The sequence below is a fragment of the Periplaneta americana genome, chromosome 9 (genome assembly GCF_040183065.1).
Source record: "Periplaneta americana isolate PAMFEO1 chromosome 9, P.americana_PAMFEO1_priV1, whole genome shotgun sequence".
In the NCBI taxonomy this organism is placed as follows: Eukaryota; Metazoa; Arthropoda; class Insecta; order Blattodea; family Blattidae; genus Periplaneta; species Periplaneta americana.
In genome coordinates this window covers 117692487-117720113 of record NC_091125.1, presented here as the reverse complement: position 1 = coordinate 117720113, position 27627 = coordinate 117692487, and the positions used below count along the sequence as shown (strand labels likewise).

The window sequence follows — 27627 nt, the reverse complement described above, 5'->3', positions numbered from 1 at the left end:
GCTCCGCTGCACCCGTTAGAAATAAATATAAAGTAATTACATAATTAAAATAGGACATTTGATCCAGGGAACATTCGTGTTTGATAGAAGGATAAATCGTTTAATATGTTACTTGATTTAAATTGCATACAAATAATTAAAATGCGATCATTTTGGTCCAGAGACCACTCATTGGTGCAATGACAATTCCTTTAACATGTTTCTAATTTTTATTACATGCATCCATAGTTTAATGAAGATTGACATCATTTAGATTTAATGTGTATACTTTATTTTACATGTTATAGGTTTCCATTGAATTATGGTAATAACTTAATTTTAACCCTTGTTTTCTACGTATTCAGTAAATGGCGTTTGGCCCACTATGGTTCTGAACCCTTCAAATAACTTAAATTATATAATATAATATAATATAATATAATATAATATAATATTATATTATATTATATTTTGAGATTAACTCCGTACGTAGATGAAATTATTGGGGATCATCAGTGCGGTTTTCGGCGTAATAGATCGACTATTGATCAGATTTTTTTGTATTCGACAGATAATGGAGAAAAATTGGGAGTATAAGGGTACAATACATCAGTTATTCATAGATTTCAAAAAGGCATATGACTCGGTTAAGAGGGAAGTATTATATGATATTCTTATTGAATTTGGTATTCCCAAGAAACTAGTTCGATTAATTAAAATGTGTCTCAGTGAAACATACAGCAGAGTCCGTATAGGTCAGTTTCTATCCGACGCTTTTCCAATTCACTGCGGGCTAAAGCAGGGAGATGCACTATCACCTTTACTTTTTAACTTCGCTTTAGAATATGCCATAAGGAAAGTTCAGGATAACAGGCAGGGTTTGGAATTGAACGGGTTACGTCAGCTTCTTGTCTATGCGGATGACGTGAATATGTTAGGAGAAAATACACAAACGATTAGGGAAAACACGGAAATTTTACTTGAAGCAAGTAAAGCGATCGGTTTGGAAGTAAATCCCGAAAAGACAAAGTATATGATTATGTCTCGTGACCAGAATATTGTACGAAATGGAAATATAAAAATTGGAGATTCATCCTTCGAAGAGGTGGAAAAATTCAAATATCTTGGAGCAACAGTAACAAATATAAATGACACTCGGGAGGAAATTAAACGCAGAATAAATATGGGAAATGCGTGTTATTATTCAGTTGAGAAGCTCTTATCATCCAGTCTGCTGTCCAAAAATCTGAAAGTTATAATTTATAAAACAGTTATATTACCGGTTGTTCTGTATGGTTGTGAAACTTGGACTCTCACTCTGAGAGAGGAACATAGGTTAAGGGTGTCTGAGAATAAGGTGCTTAGGAAAATATCTGGGGCTAAGCGGGATAAAGTTACAGGAGAATGGAGAAAGTTCCACAACGCAGAACTGCACACATTGTATTCTTCACCTGACATAATTAGGAACATTAAATCCAGACGTTTGAGATGGGCAGGGATGTAGCACGTATGGGCGAAATGCATATAGAGTGTTAGTTGGGAGACCGGAGGGAAAAAGACCTTTAGGGAGGCCGAGACGTAGATGGGAGGATAATATTAAAATGGATTTGAGGGAGGTGGGATATGATGATAGAGACTGGATTAATCTTGCACAGGATAGGGACCGATGGCGGGCTTATGTGAGGGCGGCAATGAACCTTCGGGTTCCTTAAAAGCCATTTGTAAGTAAGTAAGTAAGTATATTATATTATATTATATTATATTATATTATATTTTATGCTCGACCATGCCGAAATGTAGTAATTATACACCTGGTAGCAGTCCTTTAATGCATGTCATTAAAGTACACCTATTCATTAAAGTACAGGTGTTCAGCCAATGACAAGTCAGCTTTGTATCGTTATAAAACCTCAGCCAATGACAAGTCAACTTTGTACCGTTATAAAACCGCAAGTATCGATTATTCTCGGATATGCAATCGAAAGAGAATTAGCGAAAAGTCACGGAGGCTGGAAATCCAATACTTTCGCAGAAGGTTATGTTCTGTTACTATAATAATTAGCGTTAATTGTAAATAATATTCAAATAAATTCAATTTGTCATCTCATTTTTCAATGTCTAATTTAATTTCAATGTGATATCAAAGTTAATATTTAGTTTACTCTGTAGGTTCTTATAGGCTATCAAGGTCAATGTGGACATCTGTTCCTCTGAAAAAATCAATACTTTCGCGTCTGCGCACATCTCACAATTTACGAGGTATTGCTCAAGGTCAGTTAGATACAAATAAAATGAATAATTTCAAGTTAGAAATATGGTTGAGCATAAAAAGTCGTATGAAACTCGCCTATAATGGTAATTAAGAAGCTCGTATGAAAATTATGAAACTCGCTTGCGCTCGTTTCATAAACATCCATACTCGCTTCTTAATTACTGTCATTATAGGCTCGTTGCATAATGTACTAATATTATATTATATTATATTACATTACAATATATTATATCAGAAGTTACTGTAATAATATTATAGCATTATGTCCATCTAGGGAAACTACACTTTCCAATGGCGAAATAATAATTAATTATACAAATCGGTTAATTTAGCTTCCGATATTACTTCATACAAACATAGAAACATTCTCTGTAGGCTATCTTTCATAGCTTTCGATTGTTGCTGTCCAAGGCCCCTTATAGACGAAGTCATTTGTTTTTTATTTCATTATACGGCCTTAGATGACAGTTATTTTAATTTTAAAACTCATTTATCTCATTAAATATCAGTCCTATCAAAATTTTTCAAGGAATAAAACTTACCGCAAATTATTTTTAAAGAAACTTTTGTTATGCAACATTTTTCACAAAAATCAATAATAAGCGAGGTATTTCGATTTATTTAATTCAGGCCCCCTTATAACCCCCCTTTTAAATGATGTATTTTGAATGCCATATAGCCTAAAATCTAAATTACAACGAACATAATTTATATTCCAATTTTCATCGAAATCCGTTCAGCCATTATCGCGTGAAAAGGTAACAAACAGACAGACAGACAAACAAAAATTTCAAAATAGCGATTTTCGGTTTCAGGGTGGTTAATTATATATGTTAGGACCAATTATTTTTGGAAAATCTAAAATTACCAGAAAAATTTCGGCTACAGATTTATTATTAGTATAGATACACTGCTCTCTTAAATTGAACGAACAGTTTGGGAATTAAACCAATGGATTCCATAGAACATGCTATGAAATTTTTCATATAAAATAATTTTTATTTCGAAAAGAAGTAAAAACGAGCAACATTTTAGTGAACTTTTTTGTTTGAAATATTTCGAAATATACTCACTTACAAATGGCTTTTAAGGAACCCGCAGGTTCATTGTTGCCCTTACATAAGCCCGCCATCACCCCCCTGAAATTAATAACACTAATTACTGTTCATTCTGTATAGGCTACAGCTTCTGGAGTTACCTCTTTTTTTTTTTCAACGAAACGACTGAGAGCTCAGCTCAAATTCCACTGTAATTGATCACCAAATGCTCGGAATCACACTGTTCTTGCACTAAAAAAATCGGGCATATTTTTTAACATCTGAAAGAAGCAAAATATTAATTTGACCAAAAAGTGGAGCCACACCATTTTAGCAGGGAAACCTTCAATTCTTCCTTACAGCTTTTCAGAAATCAGGCAAAACTGAATAAACGGATTCATAAACGACCGTTTTTTCTAAATTCATTTGTAAAGTTGCAATCCCATGCAATTAATGACTGTAAATATAATATAAACTTTCTTTTAGTCAATAGTATGAGCACGAAACTAACTTCAGATAAGGAACTTAATTTATTAGCTACGTAAATTACTATTTGACAACTTGTCTAACCTACGTATATATTACAAATATGTAGATCTGCTGTTTATTTGTTGCCCCTTATATCTAAATACATATAATAAACATAAACCCATAACAGTACTGCATAATAAGTATCTGGTATTGCAGCATAGCTTCAGCTGTTCTCGGGCATGAGTTCGAATCCCGCTTGGACTTATTATCTCGTTACGTATTTTCCGAGGTTTTTCCAATTTCTAAGGCGAATGTCAGATAATCCCATGGTAAAACCTCAGACTCATCTCGACAAATAACATCTCGCATCACCAATTTCAGCGATGCTAGATAACTGCGCAGTTGATACAGTGTCATTAAATAAAAAATCATATGGCAGTTTCGCCTTGCATTCTTTATTTTACATTTTAGCTTAGATAATACGCCAACAAATGTCACTGTTAATATTAACAGCTAAAATTTCGGGAGTTTGGACATTGTGTTGATAACAATTAGCCAGTCTAGGTACGGTTCATGCTTCCGTATTCATACCCATGTATTCGTAACATTTACATGGCACGTAGTTAGAAGAAATAGGTAGATGGCGTAGCATCACAGGTAAAAAGTTACCAGGTTTCAAACCTTACTATCTTGCTTTATTTCGAATAACTGAATTTATCTTGGAGCGAGTCTTGATGGGATTCACCTGTAAATAGGCAACAATTTCACACGACTGTCCACAAGTAGCATATATGCAGGGGCTCTTGTTTACTGCGCATGCGCAGGTGTTGTAAGCGAAACAGTAAGGAAGCTCCAAATCTTATTTCCGTATTGTATTGTATTGTATTTATTAACATTCCATGGTATTCATACATGCTTACAGCTAGAATATGGAACAAGTCAAAGAACTTAATACTATTATAAAATCTTAATTTATAGTCACAGTCTAGATGAAATATATACAGACGAGATTTACAATATAGTCTACTAGTACAACACGTAGTTTTAGTATCAATTTCATGAAGTGTTATTGAATGTCATGAATTCACCTACAGAATAGAAGGAGTGAGAAATTAGGTACTTCTTTAATTTGGCCCTAAATAATTTTATGTTTTGAATTTCATTTTTATATCGATAGGGAGGCTATTAAAAAATTTTACTGCCATATAACGCACTCCTTTTTGATAGCACGATAGACTTGCCGATGGAGTATGAAAGTCATTTTTGACGTGTATTTATGCTATGAACTGTTGAATTAGTTACAAAGTTTTCACGATTACATACGAGGAAGATTATTAATGAAAAGATATACTGACAAACCATGGGCATTATTTGTAGTTTTTTGAAAATAGTCCTACACGACTCCATAGATTTCGCACCTACTATTATTCTAATTACTCTTTTTTGTAATAGAAATATATTGTTACTATCTGTGGAATTTCCCCAGAATATTATTCCAAAACTCATTACCGAGTGGAAGTATGCAAAGTATATTGTTTTTAAGGTATTGATATTTACTATCTTTTGCATAGATCTAATAGCAAAACAAGCTGAATTTAGTTTGGGGGTAATTTCTTTAATATGATTTTTCCAATTTAACACATTATCGATTTTTAAGCCAAGAAATTTGGTTGTTGTTGTTTCTAATAGGGATCTATTGTTAATTATTGCGCTAGAAATTTGCGACGTTGAATTTGGACAGGATTTAAATTGAATTATGTTAGTTTTGTTACAATTTAATACTAATTTATTGACTGAGAACCAGTCACATATTTTGAAGAGAATTTCCTCTGTTGAAGATTGGAATGTGTTGGAGTTATTGGCTGTAATTACTATACTTGTGTCATCTGCAAATGATATGGGATGACCTACATCTTTTATAAGGGGGGAAAGATCATTTATAAACACTAGAAAAAGTAGGGGACCTAATATAGATCCTTGAGGAATTCCATTATTCCGTATCTATACATTGAACCAATTACACTGTAAGAAACTATTTTCCCGTGGTTTCAGTCTAAAGTTTTCGTTTTCTCATTTCAATGAAATTTGAATTTTTAACAACATAAGAAGATTATTTTTATAACGTTCCTGCTACAGCCGCTAAACCCACGGAAGTTATGCACCACATTCTCATGAAACAAACTATATTCAAAGAAACGTACTGCATTATCGACCGATCATTAGATTCTAATAAGTGTTTCCAACATTCCTCACTAGATGACAGTAAATCTTGTCCAGAAGGTGCACCAATTTACATAAACATCATAATTCGTTATAATATGATCAAAAGTACCAAGTACGTATAAAGTTTGATTTAACTCTCATTGAATTATAAAATATACAAAAAGATGAGATGAAAATATCCATGACAATTAACTACTCAGAAGATATTAAATTTATTTTAAGTTTGCAACCCTGTTCTGCATTTGTTGATAGGTTGTCATGGTTACATAGAACGCGTGTTTTACAGAACAAATCTATAAGTGTAGACAATTTATTGTGTTATGATGGAATGGGGTCTGGATTTTTCTCCAGGCCGAAAGGTATTAGAAACAAGGGTAATACATTTCATGCATGCATGTTGAACTAGTAGTTTAACGATTATAGTTGAGAGTTCAATGACCGCTATTATTCAGCTGCTTAAAGTAGGTTGTATTGTGCCAATGAATTAAAAAACCCAGTAAATCCCATTTGAGTAAATAGCGCACGGGAAGATCAGGTGATTTTCGAAGTGAAAATCGTAGAATTTTTTAGACGAAGTTTTAATATTTAGGGCGCTATACTTCAGTGAACCACGGTAGTATTTTCGTAAAAGGCGAATATTTCCTCTGGACCAAAAATACGATTATTCTGGAAGAAAAGGACAGAAGAGAAAATCATTATATACAACAAAACAATAGGCATTATTTATTGAGTTATGACATTATCCCTTGTTCAAAATTACATTAGAATACCCATCCACAACACCTTAGAACGGCCCGTATTAAAATTATGGCAGCGAAGCATTGACGTTAAGGAAAATTAATGGCAGCAAAATAACATCTCTGATATCGCGATTCATGCATACAACAGCAGGCTATACGCAGTGGAATGTGAAAAGGAATATTGATATTTTAAATGAACTCAAAACAGTTCTAGAATACATTCACCAGTACCAGCAAAATTGGAAATTTCATCTTCAAAGAATGAGTTCACATAGAATCCTCAAAGCTCTTTATACCTATTTATCGAGAGGAAGAAAATCTATAGGCAGACCTGCAAGTGTAGGGTCGTAATAGACTTTATGACCTAAAACTTGTCAAGATGATGATTAAATACAATGTGTAACTTTCAGAACGGCCCCGAGGTTCACTCAGCCTCCTATAAAATTGAGTACCGGGTCTTTCCCGGGGGTAAAAGGCGGCCAGAGCGTGGTACCGACTACACCACCTCATTCTAGTGCCGAGGTCATGGAAAGCATGGGGCTCTACCTCCATGCCCCCCAAGTGCCTTCATGGCATGTTACGGGGATACCGTTACCGTTACCTACAACTTTCAGCCATTTTTATTTGTTCGAGAGGTCTGGTTCAGGACCTCGCAGAGTAAGAATGGTTATGGAGTATTGGTGAAATGATGATAATGGCGAGGATAAACTAGAGAACCACGAGAAAAACTCCTCAAACCCGCGTTGTCCATCACAAATTCCTTCAGAACTCAGGCGGGAATCGAACCCGGCTTGTCACTATCCAAAAAGTTAAGTCGTTTTGATGCAAATGCGAAAAAGACTTAAATGTGTTAACATTTCAACTATGTAAGTCATCATTATTGTTAACAAAGAATCTTATACGGTAATTAGTATTGAAAACGTTGTTAGTTTATTTTGTAGAAAAAGTCATTATTATTTAATGCATTAAGAAATTTGAGAAACAATATAGGCCCTATACTAATTTTAATTCTTAAATATATTTTGTATTAAGTCACAGGAGCCACCAGTTACGCCTAAGAATTTAAGCTATCCATATGAACTCTTGCTTTCATGTGAATATTACTACAGAGTTCGTTTTGTTCGTATTGTTATTCTCTACTTTACGGCATAGGCGCTGACTTCTTTGAAATATTGGAGGGCAGAACTTTGCACAAACGTTCGAGGAAACTTTAATTGCCGTTTCTAAAAAAATGTCCTTACATATTTTACAGAAAATAACATTTATTTTTCATGTAATTCCCATGGAAAGTGCTTAAACCCAAAATGATTGAAAACTACGGCCCTTATGCACTACCCTTTCTCACCTTCACTGCCACTACTAACTAAATTTATCATTCTATTCCCGTTCATTGCAGCTTTATTTTACGCAGCTCTCTTTATTAAAAATTTATCCATTATCAATAGTTCCATCACAATCATTTATCACTTAACAAGCAAATACTCGGGACGACGATAATCATAAAAAAATACTAGCCCAATTTATCATTCTATTCCCGTGCATTGCAGTTCTATTTTACGCAGCTTTCTTTATTAAAAATGTATCCATTATCAATAGTTTCAACACACTCACTGATCACTTAACAAGCACATATCCGGGATGACGATAATCATAAAAAAGACTAGCCCAATTTATCATTCTATTCCCATTCATTGCAGTTCTATTTTAGGCAGTTTTCTTTATTAAACATTTATCCATTATCAATAGTTTCTACACAATCACTGATCACTTAACAAGTAGGCTACAGTAGTGGAAAAAAAAAACCGGACCGATCCTTGTAGCTGATACAAAAGAATCCTGTGCTGTGTATTGTGTCGAACTGTGGTGATTTCAATACGGATAGTGAAGCCAGAGGTATGTACTGCTATTTAATGTAAAAATACGCAGTCATCTTTGCCGAATAGAGTTAGAAATGTAATATTGATGACAGATGAAAATAAAACACTCAAAGTTTTTTTCGTCTGTAAGTTTGAGGCACTGAAGGAAACAAAAGACGGTAAGAACCGAACAAATGCAATAAATTTCATTGTTACAATTAATTATACAAGATGTGTTTTGTGACTAGCAAAATTTGAATCTGTGACTCTGAATCAGCTACAAGGGTCGGTCCGGTTTTTTGCCACTACTGTACATATCCGGGACGACGATAATCACAAAAAAGACTAGCCCAACTTATCATTCTATTCCCGTTCATAGCAGTTCTATTTTAGGCAGCTTTCTTTATTAAAAATTTATCCATTCTCAATAGTTTCAACACAATCACTGATCACTTAACAAGCACATACTCGGGACGATGATAATTACAAAAAAAGACTAGCCCAATTTTTCATTCTATTCCCATTCATTGCAATTCTATTTTAGGCAGCTTTCTTTAATAAAAATGTATCCATTATCAATAGTTTCATGACAATTACTGATCACTTAACAAGCACATATCCGGGACGACGATAATCACAAAAAAAAAAAAAAGACCATTGAAACTGAATGTTAAAAAATTAGTCAAATGCACTTAATTTAACGTTAATTCTATATCATTATTTCCGCTTGATAATACTTATGACCGTTGCTGTTAGCTTGCAGTAGTTCATACATTTTAACTGAACTGAAAAAAAAAATGGATCATAGACAATAGACAAAGAAGTGGATCATAGACAATAGACAAAGAAGTGGAGTCACCGTTGTATCATGACGTGTGGGGAAGTGGGAATTCACTGATCTAAATGCAGGAGAACAGGAGTTGCGTCACTTAGACCTACATGTTCATTGTGGCAGCTGGTCATCTCTATTGATTTGAAATAATTTTGGCTTATGTCCTAGTTCATCTTTCGAACAAATTACTTATTTTTTTTTACCATGAACATTCTCTCTTCGAATTATTTGGTGGGCAGGGGTAACGCCCTAGCTGTATAAGTTGAGGGGGCATAAAGTGCCTTGCCCCCCAAAGTCGGCATCTATGCAGTCTACGGCACATCTTACTGTATATTAGATTTACTTTTGCAACGTATGATTTTTGTATCTTACCTATAGGCTACAAAAAAGTAGGGTCATAGGCCTATAATAAAAACAGAAAATATTTTCAGTATGAAGATTATTGTTGGCAGTTTTGAATGAAGTAAACTTGATAAAAGTGGGCTTCTTAAAATTCTTATTAAAGAAAATAACAGAACAGGGCTCGAAGTGGACGTTTTTACGAACCGGACCGCTCTGTTACTTTCGTGGACACGGTGGTGTCGACAACGACAGAATTAATGACCAGTGAGACGATGTCGAGTATTATAAGCACATAGGTTCGAATTCCACGTTAACCACTGACAAGTCACTGATTTAGCGACGATGGAAATTTAGTCCGCCGGCTTCCTTTGTGTTCTGAGTCAGCTACCGCGGCGCGACAAAGACATAGACATAGACGTAGTTGTCACGTCTATCCTCTTTTCATCGCATTCTTAGATATTTTAGGCGTTGACATTTAAAAGGAGGTAAGTGACAAAAAATCGAAAAAATCACTTTTGTATCGAAATGAATCCATGAGAAGAGGCTAACAGCATTGAAAAAGAGTGAAGTGCATATTCGTTTAGTTTCGGTTTCGGCGTTCCTCCAAAGATGCAGCTGGTAGCAATTCACAAGCTTGTGGCATTGAAAGGGACGAAGTGTTTCAGATATCCCAGTTTGTATCACTTAACCCCTTTTCAATGTCAACGCCTCATTTATACATACCTTACATACATTCTGGCAACATCTATTCCGTGTGTTCTATTAGAATAACTAAAGCAATACGCGCTTCCATTGTTGGGTTCAATGAAATCGGAGCTGTTCTTTCCATCTTACCGCTTTATATACATAGGCCTATCAGTTTACTTTGACGCGTATATTATTACTAGCGAAAGGAAATGATTTCCGGCTCTATACTTATATGACTGAAACCTTTGTTTCGCAGTCTTTGAAATGGATGCATTGCTCAGGTCGCAGTTTAAACAATAAGGAATTCCACTCGCTGCCTAGCAATGGTCTGTGATATGATCATTAACTCGATATAGAGTGACAAAGTGTTGCTGAGTTCCGGTGCTTTTAATTTCCTTAACACCGCACTATTAACGATACTCAAATCAAACACATCAAAAGCATACCGTACCGCAAGAACCAAGAGTATTATAAATTAACGAGAGCTTATACGAATGTCGTTATAATATGATAAAGCAACACCAACAGTGCCGACAGTGTCGTTGCTAGCATTTTTTTACAATTTCATTCACATCTGATTGAAAAATGTGTTCAAATATCATATAGATAAAATTAAAACGATCCCGAACGGGCAAATAGCCATTTCTTACGAGAAGGGACGGAAAGATTTCTAAAATTCACGAACCAGAATGACGTTCCGTTCAGCTCCGGTCCATTTCGAACCCTAATTAAAAGTCAACAAAGTGTGCCTTCATGTACCATCCTATGAACAGGCCCCACCAAGAAAAGGGCGACGAGCTGGCACCTCCAACACCAGCATCGGTGCCTTCCCACCTAGTCCTGAGCGGGATGATATCGGATCGACAGATGACATCATGGACAGTCCTGTGTCCAACTCGGCGCATTCTGGCACTCTCAACAGCCCCTCAAAGGTACAGTCGTCTTAAATGTGAATTCAGTTATTTATATGCGAGAAGAAAATCTGTCAGATAAGCATGGAAAGAACTACGAACATCAACATTATAGAAACTCCAAAATTACAGGTAGGCCAATATATCGATAAAATGAAGTTCCAGTTTCGGACATCTCCAAAAAGAGTGGAGGGGAACAGTTTTTTTTAAGCAAGAGAAGAAACAAATTTCATAATATGCAGGTCATTGTCTGGAAATACAATTTTACAAATACCTGACAGAAAAAAAAAATAGCATGCTGTTCCATCTGCTGTATGTTGACCTAAACTCCCAGACTGTCAGCCGGAAAATTTGTGTAGGCCTATATTTAGTATATTTAAAACTTTAGTTATGCAGATGGTATGAATGTCAAATTTTAAAATTCCTGTATTAAAATTATTAACAGGACTTTTAGGTATCAGTTGTAACGATTTGTTGTTATTATTATTATTATTATTATTATTATTATTATTATTATTATTATTATTATTATTATTACTATTACGATTACTAGCCATACTCGTCCGCTTTGCTGCACTATTAAAAATAAATATGATTAACTTAAATATAATATTTTCGAATACAGCTTTATTATTGCTCAGTGAATAATTAGCTTGTAAGTCATTTGCTCCTGAATTATTTTCAAAATTATGTTTAAAACTATGAATGTAATTGTTATTATCATGCAATACTCTCTGAAGGCTGTTCTTGAACTTCAAATATTGGCATACAATAATTATTGTCTTCGTGTATTTCTTTTGCAACAAATGATGCCATTTGGAATAAGGTGTTTTACTATCTTATATTACTTAAAAAGTGTGTTGATAACGGAAGTAATATAAGTTGTTTATTGGTTGTGGGAGCTCTTGCATACCTGAAAGAATTCCAGCAGCGCAACATAATACGTTTGGCTCATTAGTCCATTTCTTTTTGCATTGCCTTTATTCCATATTTTATTTATTTTACGTATTTGAATACCATTCAAAAGAACATAGTCAATATTTGAATCGTAATGAAATGCTAACGTACTATTACTATGTACCAATTGTCGACTACGCTCTCTAGTTCTAGTAATACGCTCTCGTAATTCGTTAATTCTCAGAGAACGTTCAGACCTCTTTTCCTTCAGCCTCATAAATTCGAACTCTGTTAACGGCAATTCGCTCAAAGCATTCTATGCTACTGTATAATAGCTTCTCTTGGTCGAACTGCTGATATGTTTGCATTGTTATTTCGTAAACGATACTCCGTTATTCCTCACTCTCCTAATTTTGTTTTGCCTTGAGGCAGAAGTGCTTCGGGATAGCCTGAGACTGGCATTTTGAAGTATATCTACTTAACGTAAACATTCATTCATAGTCTTCTGCCCAAGGGCAGGTGTTTCATTGCAATTCTTTATTTGTAGGGGTTGGAGTCTGCTGGTCCTATTCCACCTCCTCGATCACGCAGGACTGGAGGGTGGGCAGATGAAGCTATCAAGTCAGGGAAGTGAGTACCAGTAAACTACTATGCAATAAATGAGCGCTATTTAGAAACAGCCTCTGTAACTGTTAAAAATTAACAACAGGTTAACCCAGGTATTCTATGCAGATATTAAAATAGACTATTTTGTACTACAAACAGCTTCCGCAACATGAAACTGCTGATTATGATGATAGTGAAATAATAATTAAAATTGAATGGGTTAATGACTTCGTATTTAATATTATTCAATGTTCAAAAGAAGTACAGTACAGTCTTTCTTAATAATTGTAAATTAGAGTTTATTGCAATGCATATACAGGTACATAATAATAAATTACATAATTTAAAGAAAGTAACACAATTGAAGAAACTGAAATGATTTTATAGCATTTTTTTAATTCGTTGACACAGCAATTCTATGAAGGAAGAAGAAGTTAAGAAGAATTTGGTCTATGTTACAATTGCATGAATAACTGTTGATTATGTGTTTAGGGTTCAAATAGTGGACAGTCACGATGTAATAACCCTAAAGTTAAAAATTTTTAAGGTTCTACACATAAACATACAAATCAGTAATCATAAGTTACAAAAAAAAAAAAAAACTTGTTAAAAAATTAGAGATTTATTTTTCTGTGTTCCAGAAGACGTAGTGCCAGCAACTTGATTGAACAGTAAGTACATAAATTTCAGTCTATTTTAATTGGAACAATAATGTGGCACATTGTGCACGATTTTGATTAACAATATAGACTGTTTATAATGCCAGTAACTATGGAAACTTTTTCAGTATTAGGCTATTCAAAGAATATTATCATTCCATTAATAACACGAACTAAAGCAATATAGTTGTCTTGTAAAATCCTACATACTGAGTTTTACTGATTTTCTTCTTAGTCTTAAAAAAAAAAGTGCATACCGTCTTGAATTGAACGACTTAAGAAAGTCTGCTCATATTTTTTCAGGGAGAGATTCCGAGGACCAGATCATAGTAAGGGTGATTCTGATGATGGTAAGTCTTCTTATTATAAAGCGGTGTTTCCACCATAGTTTAGGAAAATCGACAGTTATGTTTCTGCTTTTTAAAATAAAACTGCCAGTTTAAAAGTCACAATTTATTATTTTTTAACTTAACTTGTTCTATTAGGTCTAAGTTTATGTGTACACATATAACGTATAATAAATTACACAATCTACAACATACATCTGAATTTTAATTAAAAATCAAATCCTAAAAGCAATGGAGAGTGATACCAACTAGCAATGTAATTACTGTATGTAAGCATTTTTATGTTACTGACGTGATTCAAAATTTGTCAAATAATACTGTGATAATTATAATTCGAATTTATACACAACATGTATGTTGTATATAATGTTGGAGGACATACGGAAAATTGATATTTGAAAATTATTACTTTTTCTTTGATTTTACATTATAGTTTATAGTATGTACCTATTACATTTTCCATGAATATTTTTTTCACTTCTAAAGAAAAAATATCGTACTTTTTCAACATCTTCCTAATTTTAAGTTCAACTCTATTAATAAATCTGTATTTTATTTTCAGAATATAGCTCTATCTACTGCAAAGAAAATTGTAATAAATTTAGTAATTCATTCATTCATAGTGTTCTGCCCAAGGGCAGGTATTTCACTGCAAACTCAGTATTTTCCAATCTTTCCTATTTGCTGCCTTCTTCTTAATCTCCGCATATGATCCATATATCTTAAATGTAGTACTTGATGATGTATGAATTTGGTAGCCCTCTTCTTTTCCTCTTCTGTGAATGTACTGTGATGTAATCTAGGCATTTCACTATACAAAGCATTGTTCAGAGACGGATTTAAGTTCCAGCAAGGAAAATCTCGTAATGTTTTATATTGCATACAGCAACAGCAGAGAATAAACTGAATTGCTTGAAATAATTCTTCTTCTTCTGCATATCAATTAATGGATGTTTCCCATTTCATGTACGTAGATTTCTGGCTATTAGATTTTCCACAGTGTGCAATTCAGTTTGCTTCTAATATTACGGAGCCATGACATTATTTTTCGTCCTAATCCCTCTTCTGCCTTCGATGTTTTCCTAAATTATTAGAGTTGAAGTAGTTAATACCTCCTTTTTGATCATTGTGTCCTAAGTATGAGTTGTTGTTTTTATCATTGTCAGTATTCCCCAGTCTTTATTAATTTTCTTCAAAACCTCTTTGTGGTCACTCCAACCTAAGTACAGAAAATTATAATCTCTATTCACAGGTCAATCTAGCTGTCCATGGTTTTTTGAGAATTAATTCTGAGGTAAATTCACATCTCAAAAGTTTCTATCCCATTTATTGTGGACATTTTCAATGTCCAGCCTTCATGCCATATGAAAACACTGACCAGCCAAACAGTTGATAAGTTTTAACCTAAGATTTAGGTCAAAATGTGTATTGGTAAGACTTTTTTAAAATGCATGTATGTCTTCCCAGCATTTTCCATTCAGCATTTTATTTCCGTGTCTGATGAGCAGTACTCACAAAGCCACATTCCAAGACATCATTCGAATGGTAAACTCTCTCATTTATTTATTTATTTCATCAATCTTTGTTCACGACATGGCAGATTAGATATGTTCCAGTTCTTAATCTGCAATCACTCTCTATATAAATAGTCAACTCCTGATATAGTAAACCTCTGCAGACTTGCATATTTCGTTCACTATACCCTGAGTGTCTCTCCCCTAACCTTAAATGACAGAAATGAATGAAATTGTGAACAAGAAAATAAAATATTTCATTTTTGTGGAATGAATTACACTGTATACTGTTACTCATAGTTGGTTTACTTAAACTATGCTGTCGACCCACGTCTGCTTGTGAAAGACCATGTTCAATGTCACTTATAATATTCGCCTATCTTCCAAAGAAAACACTTTAAGCTTCGACATTTTTATACAGTACATTCACTGTTGAAACACTAGTTTAGGTAGAAATGACAAATTTTGTTATGGTGTCACTGCGTACTCAGCCTTGGAATTTCCCGGGTCACTTAATGGAAACTGGGAGAGGGTTGATGGAGTTTGAAAGCCATCGAAATCTTACCTTCTTTTATGCTCTGGACATAATGTCCGTCCCCTTTTAATAAAAGAAGGCAATTTCATTTTCCATTGTTTCAATGCTATCCGTCATAATGGAAATGTTTCTTCGAACAAAAGGCAACCCTATGACAGTGGAGGATTACAAATAACAGTAAAGTAGAGTGCCTGAGAACAGAATGCCTACCCTTCGACGGTGGAGTGAGGCAAGGTCGTCACGTGTTGCCTGGATTTACAGTAGGCTACAGCTAATTGTCTAGGAATCACTAATCCTACCTTTGTTCTTTGACTAAAGGAGTAAGAAACTTAGAATGTTATTCTCAACACATTCTTTCAATTTTATACAAGTAGGTCTAACTTCAAATAAGAATTTGTCAGGATACAAGGTTCACTATAACCGAAGTGAGGGTTCACTATAAACGAAAATATTAATGTAGTTTTTAATGTATGCAGGTCGGGACCAACGATTTAGGTTCACTATAGCTGAATGTTCACTATAACCGAGTTCACTATATCCAGAGTTGACTATTACAAAAACTAATACATATTGAATCTTTAAGTATCATCCTCTATTCACAACAATAATAATAATAATAATAATAATAATAATAATAATAATAATAATAATAATAATAATAATAATAAACTAATAATAATAAGTATAGCTCTTGTATTTGAAACTCTTACTTTAACTTTTTCATTTCTATACTCAATCTCTTCAAAATTATTCTGTTAACTTCACTGATTACTCTTCGTAGTTTCCTATCGTGTCCGACTACTCAACATTTATAATTCCATCCGTTAGAGCTTTGACTTTCTCTTCCCATATAGTTTTAACTCTAAAAAGAAATTTTCCTAATTTATGCAGATTGCTGGTGTTTAGGGGACCATTCATTTTTTTATAAGCTACTATAGCGTTTATTTGTAGAAATTTTTTATCCACCCAACTGTTTCTCAAATCATTCGTTGCCTGACACTTTTAACGCAATATGCTTGGCGGTTTCCGCTATTCCTAAACTCTCTAATGTTAAGCTCACATTTCTAATAAATTGTGTCTGGTTCCTTAGCAATAATTAATTACAAATTTAGTTTTCTTGGTGTCAACTTTCAGTCTAATATACGGTCTAAATGTTTGTTAACATTTTGAAGAGTTTATATTTGAAGGGTACAGGGAAATAACGAGCTTTGTCCACTTTTCTTGAAAAATGAGTTATGCATGTTGTGTGGAGTAAAATTTTATTCCATCTAGTTTAATTTTATGAATGAAATACTGTGATAATGTGAACAGTCTAAGTGTTATGACAGATTTTAAATTTGGCATACAAGGAAAGAATTTGCTAAAGTCAGACCTTATTATTGCTCTTCTGAACAATTTGCTAATGTAGACAAAGCTAATTTTCTCTCTGTGCTCTTCATTTGGGATTTTGATGACAAATTCTTGTCTAGGCGTACTATAACGATTTAAATTTTACTAATACCCCTGATCACATATAGGCCTATAACAGATTGGTCATTCCCATGTTAAAAACGGTAATATGTGGAAGGGAACGGCCACAAGAATCACCACTGTCAAAAGGTAACGACTGCTATATGAAAGTACAGTTGCTCCATGCAATTCAAATGAGAGTTTTAACGTGACTTCTTCTGCAATCGGTAGATTGCAGCATAGTGAACTCGATAAAAGTTGTCTCTTTCAAAGTCCATAAGGCTGATCAATCTGTTATAATCTGGCCTAATACATTACACTGATGTTACAACAGTATTCTGTTCTTAAGATACTTGGAAATAGTTCCAAAATTACACAGTAGCATACATAAGCAGCTGTTGCACATTCACAAGAGAAATAATATGGTAAATAATTATATTTTATAGAAAATGTTTTATAGCATTTTTGTGAATATTTGAATGCATATTTCAGTATGTTTTTGCATACATAGCTTGGCTTTTGTGATAAGGGATCAATCGTGATCAATGACTGACAGGAACCACAATATGTGAACAACATCTACCCAAAGCTGCTCTTGCCATAAGAAATCTAACGAGATCTGAGCTATGATTGATACCTAGTCCATCTGCTGAGAAACTTTCAAAAGATGAAGCTACAGCTGGGCTTTGATGTGGCCCATATTATTTCAATTTGGATTACACTCGTAAATCTATTGCCGTTTTGTTCCAGATATTCCAGTTATACCAGATTTAGATGACATGCAGGATGAAGAGCTGGCCTCACAGATAGCACACGCACCTTCGTAAGTCAGAACTATGTACAATCATTCACTTGTGTTGTCCACACCTGTGGAGTAACGGTCAGCGCATCTGGCCGCAAAACCAGGTGGCCTGGGTTCGATTCCCAGTCGGGGCAAGTTACCTGGTTGAGGTTTTTTCCGGAGTTTTCCCTCAACCCAATTGAGCAAATGCTGGGTAACTTTCGGTGCTGGACCCCGGATTCATTTCACTGGCATTATCACCTTCATCTCATTCAGATGCTAAATAACCGAAGATGTTGATAAAGCGTCATAAAATAGCCTACTAAAAAAAATTCACTTGTGTTATTTTCGAATCTTGAGAAAATGCTGTGGTATGATAACCATTTTCAAAACTAACTACCCCATGTCCACTATTTTAACTAGGCCTAGAATGCAAATTTTAAGATCAAAAGTTACACCTGATAGACTGTTCTTAGTTGAATTACAAGAGTGTCAGTTACATTGGAAGCACCTTGTTAAAAAACCAGGTACCGGTACTTCAGCTGAAATTTGTAATTACGAAAAGATGATATTGCGATAGATTTCCTGGGATACCGCTCGTTCACCCTATCATTTTACTTTTTCAGTTTTTTCCACAATTATCATCCTCATCATAGGTGTACTAACAATAGAACCAAACACTGCTAAGAGACCAAATTCAGGGTCATGGAACAAGTAACCGCAGGAATTCCTGCAGGTGGCTCTGATGAGTATTCGATGTATTTCTTTACTGTTGCGTTACCACGTTAAGGTACAAATGTATTCACGTTGTATTTGGCTTGTAATCGAGTCATATGTACCGTAAACAAAAGAAAAATTGAGTGCCGACACCAATTTCGCACTGAAATAAGAGTGGAAAGTTTCTGTGAAAGTGGCGGCCAGTGAAGAGGTGCGGGCAGGCGGCATCACTCAGTCGACATGGAAGGGGTAGACGGCAGGGAGGGGCAACACATACATCTCATTTCCGTGCGTTTCCACAGAGAAAAGGCAAGTTTTCGAATCGGCGACAGATTAGGTTACTTAGGTTTGGTATGCCTTACTCATAATTGTCTAATAAAGTCATTAACTCACCCCAACCGCTTTCTCCTATGGGGTAGGGGTTTTGCTATCCGCCTTCCTTTGGTACCGCTATTGTAAAGATTTATACCTAATTTTGTTTTTAATTGCAAACATTTTATACACCATCAAAAACAAGTCTTGAAAGTGTCGTTGGGAGGTTTCAGGACGAACATAACGGAATCTAACTTCTGGAGAGTGAGGGGTAGTCCAAAGTATAGCTGGATTGAAATCATACAGGAGGAAGTAGGGAAATAGTGAATAAGAACAGGGGTAGGCCTATATATAATACACATCAAAAGCTTGAATAGAACAAACCAAATTAACCTGTCACTGATCCTTGACCTTGCGAAAATTCGCTGATTGCCCTTAGTTTCCTTACACCATAACTTAGAAAGTCGGCAATCCATTGAATCTTCGATCTCCCTACACATTACACACGAGACTGACGTCTGTTGTGTTATTTCATGATGAAATGAAAGTGAGAGATAACGTATGCGTTATTCTTCGCTTTCTTACACCATATGACCATGAAAGCTGCGACGCACGAAAAAGTTGTCTGTTAGTGTATGCAATGAGAAAAGAAACTGCAGTATTTAGAGCGGGTAAATGTTCCACACGCGTTCCTAGAGGAAGGATCTCTCAAGACAATCCAAGTATCAATACGGTAACCTCTTATATACCGTACTTTCTAGGCTTAGATATTGGCCCATCAAATTTTTGATGATAATAATAATAATAATAATAATAATAACTCACCGATTTAATTCCAAGGACTCATTCAATGTATGGGGTAGAATGTGCAGACTTCCAAAACGAAACAGGCTACTCTCCGTCACGTATATACAAAACATATGCTTCCACATAAAATAATAGACTTACGGCAGAATCTTCCTGTAAATCAACATATACGAAGAACACGGAAAGGGATTTCGACAACAAAAATTAATATAGTAATAACTAAAGATGTCAAGAGCTACATCCATGGCGCGGGCCGAATGCAACCTCAGGTTGGGTAGCTTGTTATTTTAAAAGTTAGTAAAAACTTGTTTTTGTTTTTCGGACACTGATTTTCATGTTTTCGCGTCACGTGATTCTCTACAGAACACAGCCATACCACAGTCTATTATAATTATAGTAGACTGTGGCCATACCATATAAATTATTGCGCACTCTACTTTGTATATTAATTTATGATAATAGAAAACTATTCACATGCTTACAGATATACATAAATTCACGTATCGTATTCCTCCATATATTATTTTCATTTTATAACACGGATATAATCTTAACAAAGACACCCTCTCGAGTGTTTGTATGTATCCTACGTTGTACGTACCACTTCTACCTACAGGTGTATTATAATTACATGGTCGCTGTATATTGTGTTTCACGCAATTTTAAATACCACCCATAATGTACCTTCAAGGATTGAATCCATAGGCTTCTTGCGTCTCCAATAATTTGCGAATTTTATTACGAATAGCAATTTAAATAGTAGCCTATACAATACTTAATTTAAATCTGTGCTTCAGTGGCTGGTCATGATAATATCTTTGAAAAATATTGGAGTGCAAGAGGTCAAATGACTTTATTGTCAAACGCCTGGCATTAGAAAACAACAATACTTAATTTGTGCTGCGTGTAAATTTGTAGTTATTCCACCGCTCAGTTTCATTTGATTGTGAAATAACGGAAATCAGACGTCAGTGTCGTGTGCGGCCGGATAACTGCCGAATTTGCAATAGTTTTTATAAAAACAACTAACTCTATTTCATAAATTTCTTTTTGGTGACTAAATACAGACGAGGCCTAAAAAGTTATATATTGACAAACTTCAAGCACATGCCAGCCAGAAAATATTTTATTTGAAGATAAAATAAATTTTAATTAATAATTTCTTACCAAAAAAAAAAAAATAGTCCTCCCATGTGAGTCAAATGTTAGCATTTTTAGCTACAAATTCAGTGGTTAGGGTTCAATTCTTGGTAGGACAGCTACCTTTAATATACAGGGTGTTTAAAAAATACGGGGCATAATTTCAGGTATGTATTTCCCACATGTAGACAATCAAAATAGTTCATTACAACATATGTCCGGAAATGCTTTATTTCCGAGTTATGGGCTTCACAACATTGAAATTCACCGGAACGTTTTTCTTTCCGCAGGTCGTTGCCGTCAAAGGAGACATTAAGAGGGCACTCTGACAGTTCATTCCGAGGCGAAGGTTACATTCAATGTTGTGTAGGCGTTAGATGTGCGACATGTATTCAAATCAAACAGACTTACGGGGCAGGCGTACACAAACTTCCTGGAAAACACCATACCTCATGTTTTAGAAGACACTCCACTGATCAATCGTCAACACATTCACTTCTTGCATGATGGCGCTCCTGCACACTTGAGTCGTACGGCTCGCCGGTACTTGGATCGAAGGTTTCCTGATCGATGGATAGGTAGAGGTGGCCCAGTTGCTTGGCCTCCACGCTCACCTGATCTGAACCCTCTCGATTTCTACTTGTGGGGCCATTTAAAATCATTGGTTTATTCGTCTCTGGTGCCTGATTTGGAATCCCTTTGGAATCGAATTGTGGCATGTTCTGAGGACTTATGCAATACTCCTGGAGTTTGGGATCGTGTTCGCAGGTCAATGAGACATCGATGTGAGGTCTGTATTCAAGCAGGAGGTGGACATTTTGAACATCTTCTGGAATGACAACGACCTGCGGAAAGAAAAACGTTCCGGTGAATTTAAATGTTGTGAAGGCCATAACTCGGAAACGAAGCATTTCCGGACACATGTTGTAATGAACTATTTTGATTGTCGACATGTGGGAAATACATACCTGAAATTATGCCCCGTATTTTTTAAACACCCTGTATATATATATATATATATATATATATATATATATATATATATATATATATATATATATATATATAGGTATCCTACAAACAAAACAAAGCTTGGATTCCTTGCGCCGCTTATGCTCTACCCCTCTTACTCTCCTGCAGTAGGCTTGAGAGCATGCTGGAAACGGGAGCATACGTCATCTGCGCGAGGCTGTCACGCCCACTGGTTTCTGCGCACCGAGTTTTCCTTGTTGGATGCCCTATAGGTGCGGTACCTATATATTCTTTGTCTTCTGTTTTCCCTTTGTTGTCTTGAGCTGTGACCTTGCGTCATGGTGACCACATGCTGCTGGTAACTGACAATAAGTTATATTAGCTCATTCTAATAAGAGGAAGAATGGAATGAGCCAAAGGGCCCAATCCTTGAAGTAGATTATGATTTATGATACTTAATGATGAAATATATTACAGGCCGCTCACTGTCTATGCAAATACTAAGGAGTGCTACTTTAATAAATGCACAAACACTACAGTTATTGATACGAATCCCGTTCAGGGCATAGGTGTTTTTGTACGTACATGTCTTTATTATATTTGTGTTGTCATTGGATGATATCAGGCTTCTTGCTGACCCCAGTCACATTTGGTATATAGGCTATATGTAGGCCTACATCACGATCGAATAAATGTACCTAATTAATTTCCTGAAAAGTGTCATGAACTGTATCTCTTGTTCCAGAGTTTCTGTGAACCGAGCGGACACATACAAGGAACTGGATTCCGATCTTTTCAAGCATTCCGCATTTGCTACACTAGACGACGTCAACCTGCGACTTCTTACGAAGTGCCTCAATCTGGAGACAGATATCAAAGAGGTTAGAAATAGAATAGAATGAGTGGCAGATCAGAATGGACCTAAGCACTACAGCCAAGTGCTTTCTTAAATATCATATGGACAGTGTTAAACAATCCTGAAATCTTAATTTGTTTCATAGGCTTACAAAAAGCACTTTTGGTGGTATTCTCTAGCCCATATATTTTATATCAAAGGAACAGGTTAGGTATATGTCCTGATACTATATGAAACACATTCATAGATTAAACATCAGGCAATCTCTTCTATTTCATAAACCTTACATTTTTATTGGGGTTCCTGTTCTGTGTTTATGTTTTCTAGGTTGTAATGCCCTGTCATTAATCCTAAAACATTCCCTTCTGGTGGTATAGTCGGCCCGAATTTCTCATATATCAAACAACTGATATCTTTAATGATTATTCAGAAATTAAATACCAGGCTCTCTTCTTCTATTACACAAAGTCTTCGCTGAGAATTTTATTTGGGCACAGTGTTTCTTCAGTAAATCCACCACAGTCCGTTTTGACCTACATTTTCTACTCCGGATTATGCTTACAAACAATTTATACCTACTTAGGTTTAATGAGTCATAAGTTATTCGTAGATTTTCTACCATATGGTTTATTCTAGTGACCATAAGCAAAGTGTTTCAATCCTATGCATAGTCTATACGTAGGTATTTCAGAGAATACAATTTCTCACCAAATACATAAGCTCACAAGGAAGCTAGTTATTACAATTCATCAAAAGCCAGCTGTGGATCAATTATCTGAGGGTCCCATATCAAATGAAGTTCAATCCTGGTAATAATTATGATCATTTCTTTTTTAACTTTCATTTTCAATTGCAGATGCTACTCAAAGACAGCATGTTGAAGATATGGTGATAATGGAAGACTGAGAATGTCAGGGGAGATAAAAAATAGTAGGAGAAACTTGCTCCATAGCTATTTTACCCATCGAAAATATCATCGTCTCCTTTTATTGACATTTCTTCAGCTAGATTAAGTTTGTAACAAATCCTGTGAAAATTATAGGAAAGCTTAGCTTGATTGATTACCTGCTTGGATTTTTTTCCGAGTGTTTCCACAACTGTAACTAAGGAATGATTAATGTGAATGGTAGACAATGGGCGGAAATAAAAACAAGGTGAAAATGGATGAAAAATTCTTGTGAGAGATGTTATAAATGTATCTATGCAAAATATTTTCACTAGAAAAGTAATACTAAAGCTTCCCTACTTATGTTGTTGTTATCCAATGCTGGGCTTTCGCAACGAAGCCATTAGCGCTCTTGCTCTCCAAAATGTCTCTACTTCCCTACTTATTGAGTTACATATTCAAATAGGCTACTGAGGAAGCAAAAAATATAAAGAAACAATGATTATAAATATTATTATTCTATATACATGTTAGGCTTCATTATATATTCTGGAGAGTCACAAAATATCTATGGAGAGTTGTGGTTGAAGACCACTGGACTAGAGCACCAGTCTTCCATGCTTATGAAACAGACAAGTACAAGTGGAATTTATGATGATCGAAGACAATGTTGTGACAGACTTTTTTTTGGAACACTCATTTATTTCTTTCTATTTTGCTATCAATTTTCAATAAACAGGACAATCGAAACTACAGAACTGTAGGCCTATCATTTTTCATATTTAAATTTCCTCCTACTATTCACTATTAATTCCATGTCGTCTTCGTTGGTATAGTGGTTATTGTGCCACCAGAAATGCATAGCCATCCAAGGAGGATGGTTTTCCCGAAAGAATATTTCTTAAGTGCGGCTTCAATTCATTAAGGAAATACAGCCATTGTCCACATCAGGGGTATACGCAAGGGGGAGGGGGTACTGGGTTTGAACCCCCGCCCCTTTTCTCTTCTCTAATTTTTCACTGTCAGAGTAACAAAATCTACATGGACATAAGGCATAGTCCTTCTATCCCTCTTTCAATATAATAACTTGTGAAACATATTGAAAAGATTGTTTTGACAGTTCTGCAGTGCAGATGTTAAATAATGTGTATTGTCGATTTTAAACTAATTTTAATAGCAGTATTCACCCGTTCGTTAGTATGAGTTCTGACTTAATGTAAAATGTTCGTTTAACGTTTTGTGCATTTGACAATTCATATTTTTAATATAAATATATAATAATGTTAATAAATATACCGTAACATAATAATAATAATAATAATAATAATAATAATATATTATACAACATTTAAAATACCGATAATGTAAATTGTAAACAATTTTAATATTGACCCCCCTCCCTCCGCCTTGACAAAATTATGCGTATACCACTGGTCCACATGTAGATTTACTGAATGTGATAAGAGTTGTTAGTTTAAGAACAAAGGCAAAATCATATATAGAAGTCCACCATTATTCCATTCTCAGGTCTTGGTAATACGTGTCATCATAAATTGATCTTTTGAGGTGTCTCTCATAAAGACTTGGAGCATGGCATTTAAAAATGCAATTGCGCCACTGTGTGTAACGAAACTAACCAGTCTACTTACACATAAGAGGTGCAAAAATTCTGTGGTGTTTGGTCAGAACAGGGTAACTCCAAAAATGGCCTTTTTTAGCTGAAAGCACAGCTCTATATTAAAAAAAAAATTCTCTTTCGTTTCGTATAGCCGTGATATCGCCATCTAATCTTATGTTATTTTCATTCACAATTGTATGTAAACTAGAATTATGATTTGTATAGGAAAAGTGAAAATAAAAATGCTTGTATCTCAAAACAGGTTTTTTTGGAGTTATCATGTTTTGACCAAACACCACAGAATTGAGAATGAGTATCAGTTAAGCCTGGACCAATGACTTAATTGCCAAGTGTTCAGCATAGGAACTGAACACGCCAAATGTAAATATTTATGAACTACAACAGAAAGAATTAAATAAAATTCGTGTAAATTTTTATTTTTATTGGTTATTTAACTACTCTCTATAAACTGCACAGCCATTTCATGTCGGTGAAATTGATGATAGTGAGATGATATTTGGCGAGATCGAGTCCGAGGATTTGCCACTGGATTACCCGACATTTTCCTTATACATAATTACATTTGTGGAAACCCTCAGAAAAAAATCCAACCAGGTAATCAGCATAAGCAGGATTTGAACTCACGTCCAAACGGAGATTTGGATTCATGAATTCGGCTTGCTGTCCTTGAAGTACCTGTATGCCAGTGGCATCACTCTATAAATGTATGTTTTATTGCCTGCAATCTATAATACTCTTCTCATCTTTTCAGCCAGACACTGCTTGGACATGGGACCTGCTGTTCACTGACGTTGCATCCGAATTGCACTATGAATGGGAGAATCAGACAAGAGCCAATTCGGAGAAAGACATGGCAGTAGTATCCACTTGACTCAATTGTATTAATAAATTAATGAGTTACATGCTTCTTGTACTTCTCTTGCAAATCTGACAAGGAAATTAAATCTTTATTCCTATTCTACAGAATGATCCAATTCCTGACTAATCTTGACATCCTTTTAAAACTACAAGAAATTATTCAGGTACGATGAAAATATAATATGACTATAACGAAAAAATATAGGAATAATAACAATAAGAAAAATGTTAGTACTTAGAGAAAATTTTCCCCACATCCACTCATACCAAAATATCAAAATATGTGCTAAGGATTGAACTGCTCCACTTTTACCGAGAAGTTTTCCTTAATTATTCTAGAATTGGGCTTTAAGTACTGTAACCAGTGTTACGCAACAGAGTCCTGTGCTAAATGATAGCTTTACAAAATGTAGATAACATGACCAAGTTTTTAATTAGTTATTTAGCAAAGCTGTATGAACTGAGAAGTTACCTAACGTCAGTCCAATTGGTAATACTAAGGTGAGACTAAAGATTCCCCATGATTATCGGACATTCTTACAATTGGGAAAAACTCAATTAGGTATCCAAGTGGGATTCGAACCCACGCCCAAGCACAGTCTTGGATCAGGAGACAGCCTCTTACCTCTGAGCTATTCCAATCACTGCCAAGAAGTTTCTCTGTTTATGACTATCTACTGCTAGGTTATAATCCATAAAAGTGAATGACGAAATGGGCAAAAGAACCCAAACTTGAAGACAGGGAAAGAGATGATAACGATTATAATAGTGACTTTTGCTTCTTCTTTAATATATAGCTATTTTTCTAGCTCAGTGTGCATATCATCTTCGGAAGTAAAGAGGGAACCTAGAAGCAAGTATAAATTTCTGTAAGTTGATTGGTTTAATTCTTTTCAAAGCTTAGGGGCCTAAGAGCAGTTCCTAATATTTGTACCTGCTTCATATTAGGATATTGGAGTAGGATAAGAGAGAAAATTTTTTATCCTTCTCTCCTTCCACATCACTTACACATGAAAACATCAATGATGTGAGGTCATAAGAGTAATAATAATAGTAATGGAACACGCACAATATGCATTATTAACTTAATGGTCTAAATATAATCTAGTTGATAATGCAGTCCTTTTTTCGCAGAATATAACATCATATCTCCCACAAAATCTCTACACAGTTCACACTTTAGTAGATCCGACTTTGCTGTATGCTATGCTTCGAATATAAGATCTAAAATAATTTTAAATCTTATATTCGAAGCACCTGAATGCAAGAACTAGGTAACTTGATTTTTCCTATTTTGAGATA

The 27627-nt window shown here is 34.9% G+C and overlaps 1 protein-coding gene and 1 long non-coding RNA gene across 3 annotated transcripts in view; one reads left to right on the top strand and one right to left on the bottom strand.

Moving 5' to 3' along the window:
- Positions 1–20713, bottom strand: part of LOC138706421 (uncharacterized) — a 107586-nt gene extending 86873 nt beyond the window's left edge. The window contains exon 1 of the long non-coding RNA XR_011333992.1: positions 19993–20713. This is a non-coding gene — a long non-coding RNA (uncharacterized lncRNA). The remainder of the gene's footprint in view (positions 1–19992) is intronic.
- On the top strand, positions 6204–26433 carry IFT43 (intraflagellar transport 43). 2 transcript variants are annotated; one of them, XM_069835710.1, is made up of 8 exons: positions 6204–6341; positions 11213–11371; positions 12795–12877; positions 13495–13524; positions 13816–13862; positions 18108–18180; positions 22832–22967; positions 26219–26433. In XM_069835710.1, exons 1-8 carry the CDS (start codon positions 6303–6305, stop codon positions 26336–26338), a joined length of 687 nt encoding a protein of 228 aa, XP_069691811.1. In that variant the 5' UTR covers positions 6204–6302; the 3' UTR covers positions 26339–26433. The 2 variants fall into 2 exon arrangements, with proteins under 2 accessions (XP_069691811.1, XP_069691810.1); XM_069835709.1 differs by having other exon boundaries at positions 6204–6356.
- The last annotated feature ends 1194 nt before the right edge of the window (positions 26434–27627 follow it).